The sequence below is a fragment of the Propithecus coquereli genome, unplaced genomic scaffold (assembly GCF_000956105.1).
Source record: "Propithecus coquereli isolate 6110/MARCELLA unplaced genomic scaffold, Pcoq_1.0 Scaffold529, whole genome shotgun sequence".
In the NCBI taxonomy this organism is placed as follows: Eukaryota; Metazoa; Chordata; class Mammalia; order Primates; family Indriidae; genus Propithecus; species Propithecus coquereli.
In genome coordinates, this window is record NW_012151163.1 from 1,119,507 (window position 1) to 1,131,236 (window position 11,730).

The 11,730-nt window shown below is 54.8% G+C and overlaps 1 protein-coding gene across 4 annotated transcripts in view; it reads left to right on the forward strand.

The window, feature by feature from the left end:
- The window catches only part of COLEC11 (collectin sub-family member 11), a 38,788-nt gene extending 31,623 nt beyond the window's left edge, over nt 1-7,165 (forward strand). Inside the window, exons 4-7 of one of the 4 annotated variants that reach the window (XM_012656950.1) lie at nt 95-166; nt 2,752-2,805; nt 6,052-6,147; nt 6,273-7,165. In XM_012656950.1, coding sequence (XP_012512404.1) covers nt 95-166; nt 2,752-2,805; nt 6,052-6,147; nt 6,273-6,682 — 632 coding nt within the window. In that variant the 3' untranslated portion in view covers nt 6,683-7,165. The remainder of the gene's footprint in view (nt 1-94; nt 167-2,751; nt 2,806-6,051; nt 6,148-6,272) is intronic. The other 3 variants (XM_012656951.1, XM_012656952.1, XM_012656953.1) reach the window with 3 other exon arrangements.
- The last annotated feature ends 4,565 nt before the right edge of the window (nt 7,166-11,730 follow it).

Below are 11,730 nucleotides of genomic sequence, written 5' to 3' on the forward strand. Positions count from 1 at the left end.
TGTATGTCGGATCACCTGTGTGCGTGTGTTGTTGAGGAGGAGGCCGCTGCATCACCTGCGCACCAACCAACCTTGATCTTGTTGTTTTCTGCAGGAGACATGGGGGACAAAGGACAGAAAGGCAGTGTGGGTCGCCATGGAAAGATTGGTCCCATTGGCTCGAAAGGTATTTGTGATGCGGTTCTCGCCTCAACCCCCTCCCAGGCTCCCAGCCCGATTCCGGACACGCTGAGATGGATCAGGGACTGAACCTTCTCCCTGTGTCTTGTTTATTTGTGTGCGTTATGCTTGGTCGATTCTGCTGCAGTGCCTGCGCTTCAGGAGTGTCTGCGAGTTGCTAGTTCTGTGCCCACTGGGATGGGGAGAGGGGCTCCCCGCACGGCAGGGTTTACACAGCGCCCCAGGAGGGAGGGGCCGGAGCAAGTGTGCTCGGCCAGACCTTGACTTTTCAGCTACAACTCCCTTAATGAGTTTGTTAAAACCCTCAGAGCCTCTTTTAAGTAACTGGTGGACCATGTTGGGAAGCAACATGTCTCTCCACCCAGCGTGTGTTTTTTGGCTTTCTGAGATGATGGGATGGCCCTCAGAGAGAACAGGGCACAGGTGGCAGCAGCAGGTGTGGGAGTGGCAGCTCTGGTGACACCTGGGCTCAGGTAATACCTGCAGTTTCAAATCACACCATCTCTGCTGCGTTCCACTCGCACCACGTTGGTGAGGAGGGCAGATCGGGTCACATTCTCTCTGTGACGAGGAGAGCGAGGCCCGGGACAGTTAAGCGTTGCTCAGAATCACACTGCTCGCAGGGCCCCCTCCTCATCCAGTCAACGCGAGTTCTCTGAGCGCCGGGTTTGTTCCCTGCCTGTGCTGGACTCCGGGGGCAAGGAGCCGGCAGTCCCTGAGCTCTGCACATGTGACCTCACGGAAGTCCCCCCCTCAGGTCCTGCCATGGTGCCAGCAATGTGGGCACTGCACTGAGCCGGGAAGGTCCGTGGTTGGCATGGAGCTGCCCTGAGACCCGGAGGCAGGGAGGGTCTGGCTGGGCTTCCCAGTCCTGGTGCAGGCTTCTCGTAGCTCACACCTCTGCCTTGGAGCGGGTCAACCCAGGCACTGTGAGGCCACATCTGGGGCCACAGACCTTCCCTGCTCCAGCCCCGCCTGTCCCTGGTAGAAGGGCCCTTGACCAGCATGGTGGTGGAGGGGTGACCAGCTCGTCTGCGCATCTCCTGCCCTACGGCGCCCGACTCGGCAGAGGGCACACAGACAGGCGTGCTGTCAGGAGGCATGTAGATGTTTTAACAAACCTCAGTGAAATTGTGGTAAACATTTATGACACAAAACTCACATTTAAACTATTTTAAGTGTACAGTGCAGTGGCATTAAGCGTATTTGCAATGTTGTACAGCCATCACCGCCATCTGTTCCAAAACTTTCTCATCGCTGCAAAGAGAAGCTCCTTACCCAGGAAGCAATAACCTCCTCCTTCCCCCAGCCCTGGTAGCCTCGAATCTGCTTTTTGGCTCTATGAGTTTACCTTTTCTAGATGTTTCACACAAGTGGAATCCTAACAGCATCGACCCTTTTGTGTTCGGCTTATTTCACGTAGCGCGACGTTTTCAAGGTCAGCTCTTGCAGCGTGTCAGAGCCCCTCCCTCCTTGCGGCTGAGCGCTTTGCCACCGCACGGACGAACCTCATTCTGTCTGTCCCGCATCTTGTTTCTGCCCGTGCGTGGTGCTGCAGCCGGCGCTGCCGCGCAGTTGGGTGTGAACTGCAACGCGCCGCGTGTGCCGGACCAACCTCAGCGTCTCACCAAGGACAGCTCGCCAGGCCCCTGCTTGGCTTTGCTTGTTCGATTTGCTTCGTCCCTGAGATTGCCACCCGGGGTCCTTGTCCAGCTGCACTTCCACCTTCCAGGCCCAGGTGTTGGTAAGGAGCACGGAGCAGCCAGGCGGGCGGCGACTGCCGAGCTCCCTACCTCCCATGCCAGGGGACCTGAACCCACAGCTGCGGCAGTCGCGGCTCCTTTGCAGACACGTTTAGGTTCTCTCCGCGAGAAGAAAGATAGTGCTTCAGGAATATTCATGAGACTTAACATGAACACTCCTTGTCTAGTTTTCAAGCAGCTAGAAAACTTTGTTGCCATCATTTTGTTCAACCCCCAAGCTGAGAGAAGTTGAGGGCACCGTGGTTAAGTGGCTTGTTGCATCCGACGGGCCAGGACGGAGCCATGGGTCCTCGGTCTGGGCCGTTCGAGGACACGATGCTGCCTCAAGAGGGGCCAAGAAGGACTTTGACTGCAGCTCGAGGCCGTAAGTTCTGCCGACGCCTCATCGCCAAGGTCCACCCTCGCTCTGCCGGTGCACGTCCCGTCTGGACTTCCTGCTGTCCGGGGAACGTGCGGGGAGCTGGCGTCAGAAGTCATTGCCCCTTCCTCATGGGGTTAGGGACTCACGAGATGACATCTACAAGGCGTTCTGTCAAATATCTTGGATTTTCCAGAATTGTCTTAAAGAATGATCGTCTGATAATCCCTAAAACCCCACGATGTGTATGTGGCACACATGACATGAATAGAGTGGGAAGAATTAGTTATCTATGGAATAGAGCCCCTGTGCTTCCCAGCACAAACAGGGCCTAGGAGAAATCCCAGGGCATTATGCAAAAAGCAATAACATTTTAAAGCTTGATATTTTAGAACTCATGAGACGTGTCCACCTCTGCTTGGTGACTCTGACCTTGCTTTTCATTTTCAGGTGAGAAAGGAGATACTGGTGACATAGGACCCCCTGGCCCTAATGGAGAACCAGGTATGGCAGAAAGGGTCCAAGGATTTTTAATAAAATGTATTAAAAATTGTGCTCTTGAAAAAATGTAAACCATTAAATAAAACTACAATGGGCTGGAAAGCAGGGTACACACGACTGACAATCGCACCCTCACGTGGGTGTTTCAGTATTTGATTTCCTTCTAGTGGAATGTTTGAGTGACCTTCCCAGGAGTGTGGCCTGCCTGCCCACCCCGTGTGGGGACATCTGTGCCGGAATCAGGCTCGGCCACACCCGCCCTAACGCCAGCAGCCTTGTTTCTTAACGCTCCCCGGGCACGAGGACCCCCGTCCTGTACTTGATGGATTTTTGCCTCTTTCCTGACGTCCTGCAGCTGCTCTCCCATGACCTTCCACCGAGACCTCCAAGGTCACCAGGGCCCTCTGGGTCCAGCTCCAGTGGACTTGGCTCAGCTACCGATGCCGAGTGACCGGGACCTGGGACCTCGCATTCCCTCAGCCTGCCTTCCTGCCCGTCTCTCTCCGTTCTCCTTCCCAAAGCTCCCTCCGGGGCTCCTCTGCTTTCCCCGCAGGGCAGTGACCCCCCCTCCCTGGAGCTCACCCTGCACACCCCACACCCCCACCCCACCCTCCATGCACTCCCCACACTGACTCCCATCCCCCACACAGCCCACGCTGCAGCCCACCCCCACTGCACAGCCCACACTGCACTCCCATCCTCTGATCACAGTGTTGGGCTGTGTCCTCTGTGTCCTCTGATCGTCCTTCTCCTGCTCAGACCCCTGCAGGCAGGTGTCACTGCAGCCCCCACAGACTGTCCCTCTTCTTACCCCTCCCCCACCTTCCCCACTTTTCCGCTAGGTCACCCAAACCACATCCTAACTGTTCTGTGCTCTCCAGTCCTTTTTGGCCATTAAATGTTGACTCCAAAAGATGCTTAAGAGATACGAGGTTTGGGTGGAAGATGCAATGTTTGGGTGACTAGAATGTTCTTTCAGTCAGGCTCCAACCTTCCCCTCCGTCTCTAACCAATAAGCTCGCCAGGCAGGGCCCAGGGAGACAATCGATGCATCCAGGAGGTTCCCCGGGCTTGGCTGGTGACTGTCCCTTCCACAGGGCAACGTGTGTCCGTGGGGACACCTGGCATCCACCTGCTGACATAGGTCTTTCTCCCCGAGACGTGTGTACCTCCGTCGGCGCTCACTCGGCGTTGTAGCGCCACGCAGAAGGTCGTCTCCGAGAAAGACCTGGTCCACTAGGAGAAAGGAGAGACCGTGGATTTCTGAATAAAGCTCCCTGTTTAGGAAGCTCCTCAAACACCGCAGGGGTAAGAAGTGACTGCGTAAGAGCGTCCTTGCCCTGGGACTTTGTACCAGCGCATCTGAAATCCGCCGTCACTGCAGGTGACCGAGCGCCCTGCTCTTGGGGCCACCTCCAGGCACCAGCAAACCCCAGCGACTTGGTCAAAGTCTCGGGAGACGAGAGGATGCGGCGGCCGGTGAGGGGCCCTGCGAGGGGAGAGAACGCCCCTGGCTGAGTCTGCACCGCCAGGCGAGCGGCCCCGGCAGGCCCATTTGCTCAGAAAGTTCGGAAGGAGAATGAGGAAACTAACCCACCGGCTGCCCTTGGAGGGGTGTCTCCAGAAAACCTCCCTTACCCGAACCTCAGTGAGCTTGAAGATAAAATTTATCTCACATAAAAGTTCCATGAAAAAAAGCAACAGAACCCAAAACAAACGGCAGCAAAGATCGAGTTTCAAATGTCCCGTTGGGAACCCAGAGCCTGTGTGTGAGAATCAGGGAGGAGTTCGGGCTCTACGGAGACGCATCGGCCTCTGTGGGCGCGCTCGGACCTGGGGTGGGCTGAAGACTGGGCACGATGGGGTCGGGCAGGGTGATGGAGGAGGGGCAGTGGGGCAGACCCGGCTCCAGCCCATGGAAAGGCGGCAGCTGGCAGGGCAGAGGCAGAGCCCCCAGCGCCACCATGGAGCAGGTGCCGCTCCCCACAGGGGGAAGACAGGGTCCTACCCAAAGGACCAGGGAAGAAGCACAGAGGAACGGTCGGCGGAGCTGGGTGGTTGACTTTGATTCTGTCTGTCACTCAGCCCACAGGGACCTGTGCAGCACTGTGCGTTCTGGGTGCTCGGCTGGGGGCACTGAGGTGCCAGAGGGGCTTCCTGTCCAGCCGGGGGCACAGACACGAGCTATTAGAGCCAGAATGGGCCAGACTGCCTGCCTGGATTCAAAGCCTGGCTTCTCCAGGCTCTGTCACGCTGGCTAGGACAACTATGGGTCTCCATGTGCTCAGTGACAGCAGGGTGACCGCGGCGTGTGTCTGGGTGTGTGAGCTGACCGGGCTCGTGTATGCAAAGCGTTTATAGTGACATCTCCACCTAGAAAGGCCCAAGAAATACGAACCATTATCTCAGCAGAGGAGATGGCTTCTCACCGCTCTGATCCTCCCCTCCCGCCTCACCGGGACACTTGCTGTGTTCCCTCGGGTGTGGAAGGATGGCGCCATCTTTATCTCGATGTCCCCTCCTACCAGCTCCCTTCCAGCCTCATTTAAACACACTCAGTGTTTCTTATTTCCAAGCAAAGCCAAGCAGTTTGAAAGCCCCAGCCCTCCCCACTCTGGGCCCCTCTAGCAGCTCCACATCTGGATCTCCTGGGAGTTCTTTCCCTGGGCCTCAGTTTCCCCTCCTGTCCCTGGACTCTGAGCACTCAGCCGTCCTCCATTGGACCCTGGCAGCCCCTGGCCCCTAGGTGGTCCCAGTGTGGGCACTGCTCTGAGCTCCCTCCCTGAAGATTCCACGGTCACGCCCACGAGGACGTGCCCACGATGCCCCAACTGCCCACCCTGACCGTCCACCTGGGGCTCGGCAGGTTCCCTCCCCACGCTCAGCCAGTGACGCACGGCCTCCCCGGCGCCCAGCACCGGAGGCGGGTGTCTCCGACAGCTCCTCTGGCCGCCCCCCCCCCACAGCCACCACTGGGTGCCACGGATGCTGCCCCCTTTCCCCAAATGTTCCGGCCTCTCTCCCTGCCCCCTCGGCGCCCTCGCCCCTGCGCCCTCGCCCCTGCAGCCGGAGTGAGGTTGGAGAGCATCACCCTGAGCTCCTGCCCTTCTATTACATACAGTCCTTCTCCTGCCTGTAGGATAAAGTGCAAAAACTTTATCGCAAAGGCCTGTGGGGTGTGTTTGTCAAATCGACTGTACGGTGCGGGGGTCCTCGTGTGGCCTCTGACCCCCGGGCCTGTGCCCGCAGGCATCCCGTGCGAGTGCAGCCAGCTGCGCAAGGCCATCGGGGAGATGGACAACCAGGTCTCCCAGCTGACCACCGAGCTGAAGTTCATCAAGAACGGTACGTTGTCCCCACGCCCTCCCCTCGCCTCCGCCTCCCGCCCCAGGCCCCAGCCTGCCCCCGCACTCTGCCGCCGGGCGGGGGCCCCCGAGTTTGTTGCAGAAACGCAGGTGCTCACTTTCCAGCACTGCCCTCCCCCGCAGCTGTCGCCGGCGTGCGCGAGACCGACAGCAAGATCTACCTGCTGGTGAAGGAGGAGAAGCGGTACGCGGACGCGCAGCTGTCCTGCCAGGGCCGCGGCGGCACCCTGGGCATGCCCAAGGACGAGGCCGCCAACGGCCTCATGGCCGCCTACGTGGCGCAGGCCGGCCTGGCGCGCGTCTTCATCGGCATCAACGACCTGGAGAGGGAGGGCGCCTTCGTGTACTCGGACCGCTCGCCCATGCAGACCTTCAACAAGTGGCGCAGCGGCGAGCCCAACAACGCCTACGACGAGGAGGACTGCGTGGAGATGGTGGCCTCGGGCGGCTGGAACGACGTGGCCTGCCACGTCACCATGTACTTCATGTGCGAGTTCGACAAGGAGAGCGTGTGAGCGGCCCTGGGCGCCACCCGGTCCTGCTGGCGATGGCAGGTCCGTGGCTGTCCCTCCGCAGGAGGCTGCCAGCTCCTAACCGCGTCGCTTCCCAGGGCGCAGAGGCTCACCCAGTAAAGGGTCCCTGTCTGAGCCGCAGAGAGCGGCCTGTGCTTAAGAGGAAGAAGGAAGCGTTTCCGGGGTGCTGTTTCTGATGAAGCCCAGTTTTATTACCTGTATTGTTGCCAAAATGTTCATTATGTGATTATTGTTACTCAGAATTGCTTTCCCATAAAGCTCTTGCCTTTGTCCAAACTATAAAATAAATCTTTAGATATCGCAATAGTTAAGTACAAACAGTGGTAGCAGGGCCTTGAGTTACTGCCTTTCTTTTCATTTCTGTATGGAAAAGAACCCACCTAACTTTGACCAGAGTTTCTGTAAATTATGTTAACATATAGGTTCCTTTTCATTTTTATACAAGTAGAAATAATTTTGCTTCAAATCCAGATTCCAAAACAAGAACAATAAAAATTCTTCAGACTTTACTACTAAATGTGTGGTATCATTTGTTCTGTTTTTTTTTTTTTTGAGGCAGCGTTTTACTTGCTCACCTGGGCTGGGGTGCGGTGACATCATCGTAGCTCACAGCAACCTCAGACTCCTGGGCTCAAGTGATCCTCCTGCCTCAGCCTCCCCAGTAGCTGAGACTACAGACACATGCCGTGATGCCCAGCTAATTTTTCTATTTTTAGTAGAGACAGGGTCTCACTCTTGCTCAGGCTGGTCTCGAACTCTTGACCTCAAGTGATCCTCCCGTCTCTGACCCCCAGAGTGCTAGGATTACAAGCGTGAGCCATCATGCCCTGGCCTAATTTTTTCTATTGTTATTGGTCATTAAATATGAAATGTCCGATTTCAAATCAAAAGTGTAGTTTATTATATCTCCAACAAAAACAACAAAAATAAAAAAAAAAAGCAACCAAAACAATGAAAAAAGTGCCCCAACCTAAACGAACCTGGTCAAGCCAACCCCAAAAAAGCCCTGAAAACAAAGGGGGAAGAAATTGCAAAAGGCATTTTCCACAGCTCGTTGAGAACTGAATATTTTTCCTTGCAAGAAGTCGTCCAAAACCTGGAAGACGTGGGAGTCAGTTCGTGCAAGGTCTGGTGAATACGGTGGATGACAGAGAGCTTCCAAGTCCAGCCTCTGTAGTTTGAGCAGCGTTGTTTGTGTGACATGCGGTTGAGCGTTGTCTTGCAAGAGGATCAGCCCGTCTCTGTTGACCAATCTTGGCTGCTTAGTTGCAAGCATCCTCATCATTTTATCAAATTGGCTGCAGCAGACATCCACTGTGATCCATTGACCGGGTTTCATGAAGCTGCAGTGGATAATACCAGCACCGAACCACCAAACAGACATCATCGGCTTTTTTTGATGAATATTTGGTTTTGGACTGTGTTTGGCACTTCATCTTTATCCAACCATTGTGCCGAATATCTGTGATTGTCAAAAAGAATCCATTTTTCATCACATATCACAATACAGTGTAGAAATGGTTTGCCTTTATGTCGTGACAGCAAAGAAAAGCAAGCTTCAAGATGATTTCTCTTCTGATGCTCATTTAATTCTTGCAGAACCCGTCTATCCAGCTTCCTCACCTTGCTGATTTGTTTCAAATGGTCCAATATTATTGGAAGAGTAGCGTCAAACCTTGCTGCTAATTCACACACAGGTTGAGATGGATTTGCTTCCACTACAGCTTTCAGCTCATCATTATCCACCTTGGTCTCAGGTCGTTCCCGTGGCTCATTTTCAAGAGTAAAATCTCCAGAATGGAACTTCTCAAACCATCCACATATTGTGCATTCATTAGCCACATCCTTCCCAAACACTTCATTGGTATTTCAAGCTGTCTGAGCTGCATTGGTTCCATGACAGAACTGATACTCGAAAATAACATGAATTTTTGACTTATCCATGGTTCCATAAAAATTGCTCGAAAAAAAATTTGAAAGATAATCAGAAGCCAAAGCATGCGTTTGAAAGACTGAGAATGTACCTTCACAATAAAAATAAAACAAGAAGTGTCAAGATGAAATGTCAGAGAGATCAACTGTCAAACTTATACTTAAGGAAATCAGACATTTCATACTTAATAAACTTTAACAGTAGAGATGGGGTCTCGCTCTTGTTCAGGCTGGCCTTGAACTCCTGACCTCAACTGGTCCTCCTGCCTTGGCCTCCCAAAGTGCTGGGATTACAGATACGAGCCACCGCATCTGGCCCATTTGTTCTCTTAGTTTCTTCAGTAGTTATATTAGTCAGAGCTGCCCTTGGTACCTTGTCACCTGGGCCTCTCTGTGGGCAGCTCACAGCATGACGTGGCTTCGTCAGAGCAGCAGGGAAGAAGCCAGGGAGAGAAGTCAGCGCCTCCCATAGCTGGACCTGGGAGGTAACATGCATCGCCTTGCGGTGTTCTGTCCACGAGCAGCGAGTCACCTGGTCCAGCCTACACCAGGGTGAATGCCAGGGGCAGGGACCCCGGGAGCCATTTGAGAATCTGCCTGCACAGTAACCCACAGTTGTTCTTCTTCTTTTTGTATTTCAGAATCCCTAATAAATACCTTCACTTTTCAAAGAAAACACACATCCATGCACGTGCAGCCCCGATGGGTATTGTGGTTTCCGTGTGTCTTGAGAGGGAGGCCCTGGCTGTCCTTTTTTTGTAGAAGGAACTGCCTTGGAAGATAAAGATAGCAGCTCCCTGCCCCGGTGATCCCCCCTGGAGAAAAGGTTTGCTCACAGTCTTAGAGGATAACAGAGAGTGTCCCATTCTGGGGCAATGGCAGGCATGGTTACTGCCGGTTAGTGAAGGTGACATCTCCCTCCGGGGTAGAGGGCTGGCGTGCATTCTACCTGTGGGGGAAGATTCGGGTTCCCCAGGCTGAAGGGTCCTCCCTGTAACTGACCCACGGCGTGTGCCGGTGCTGTCTGCTCCTCTTCACAAAACCCTGCTGGGCGGGGGCTCAGGAGACTGGAGCAGAAACGCCCCTGCTCTGGCCACTGCGATTGCTGCGAGTAATAAAGTCCTTTGTCTCTCACCTGGGAGTCTCATGTCTTTTGCCAGCATCCATGAGACTGGGCTGTAAGTTGAGAAAAATCTCAGATTCTTCCCAGGTCTGGACAGGAATTTCTTGGTATTTCCATGCATTTAATTATCCACCTCATTGGAAGGTCATAGCAAACAAGTTTATTCAGGTATCTTGGATCCGAGAGGTGCCCGGTTTGGTTGGAAAGAGGAGTTCTTTGTCTCTGTGGAGCAGAAGACAGACTCAGGTGGAGGACAGACAGCCAGAGCGGCGCGGGCCACTGCCTCGCCATCAGAGGGGACCAGGAGGACGCTGCCAGGTTTTCACTTCATCTGCCAGACTGTGTCTATGAGAGTCTGATTCTTCCTACTCCTGCTTGTATCCTCTGGTGCTCACAGGTTACTCCCTCCACGAACTCACCCGTCTTCCCGCTCACCCACTCATTCATGTCCTACGCAGACAGTTCTTAAGTCTCTGTTTCTGACGGCGGCAGACCAGCGTGCCAGCTCCCCCGGTAACTGGAGCTTCACGTGTCAGGGACGCCGCCGTGCGTGGGGGACGCCGTGTGTGGGGACGGCTGTTGCTGAGCAGGTCATCTCAGTGGCAGGCGGGTAAGTCCTCACACGTCCCTGAGGCTGGGGTCTCCCTCCTGGCCCAGCCCTCGCCCACCGTTACCCACGAACACACAGTTTGCTTAGAGTAGCCTTGAGAGGACAGGACGCCAGACAGGAAGGTGTGTTGCTTGTTACCACGCAGGGAACACGCAGATATATTTTGATCGTGATACATTCAAGATGACACATAGATATGCAGGACGAGAAGTAAAAACGCTTCACCCCCTTCTCCTCAATCGGCTTTGCTCCAGTTGGGGGTTAGTCTTTCCAGACCTTAAAAAAAAGCACGCACACACTCACATATACACAAATATGTGTGATTATTTTAAAAATAGCCGTGGAATGGGTCACAGGTGGGCATCACTTCTCGCCTTGCCTTTTCCGTTGACAACACGTCTTGGAGCTCTTCCAGGCAGGTCACGGGACGGCCTCGCCCATCACGTCGCTCCTGTGCAGCGCACGGTCCGGGCGAGTAAGGGAAATGGCACAGCACGTGGTCAGGTGGGGACCTGGGGGAGGCGTGGCCGAGGGAGGCGCTTCAGCAGCCGCGCGATGGACCCCTCTGCGCGGCGATGCTTTGGCCCCGGGAGCCCCCGCTCTGCAGGTCTGCGGTGGGTGGAAGCGTTCGCATCTGCCTTTCGGTCGTTCTGCTCCCGCACACCCTGCACCTGTCTGGGCCTCGGTCTCCCCACCGTGCAGCCGAGGAGGTTGGACGGAAACACCTCCGACCTTCACATTCATGTCTCACGCGAAATTAGAGGGAGATCTGCTACCACATGGTCGCCCCTCCCCTTGGCTTCACCCGGGGGATCATGTCGATGCTAAACTCAGCGAAGGCACACGTAGCCTTTATTTGTACCTGGTTAACATTCCCTTATGTGATTATGACCGTTTTAAAGCAAATTTGATCGGGTCTAAGCAATGGGGCATGAAGTCAGAAACACCGCCCCTGATTTAACTCCCGCAGCATCTCAGGAATGGACCTATTGTGTAGACTGCAGAGCCTGACTCGTGCGGTAGGAGGGAAATGGTTTGATGTAGGACAGAGCGGGATTTATTAGGTGCTGCATTGAGGCGTGACCAAAAATCTGGCACATGTATTTTTTTCAGAGCCCTCCATGAAGTGTGGGCTGAGACGGATGAACATAGACACAGCCTGGGGCTGCCTGGCGGGTGACGGCAGATCTGTGATTCCACACTGCCACCAAGCGGGGGAGGGAGGACGGGCGCAGCCACAGGCCTGTGCAGGGTGGCAGAGCTGCGGGTGCTCACAGGAGCTCTTTTGGATGGCGTGCATGTGTGCATGTGTGTGCACGTGTGCATATGTGTGTGCATGTGCATGCGTGTGCATGTGTGTGCATA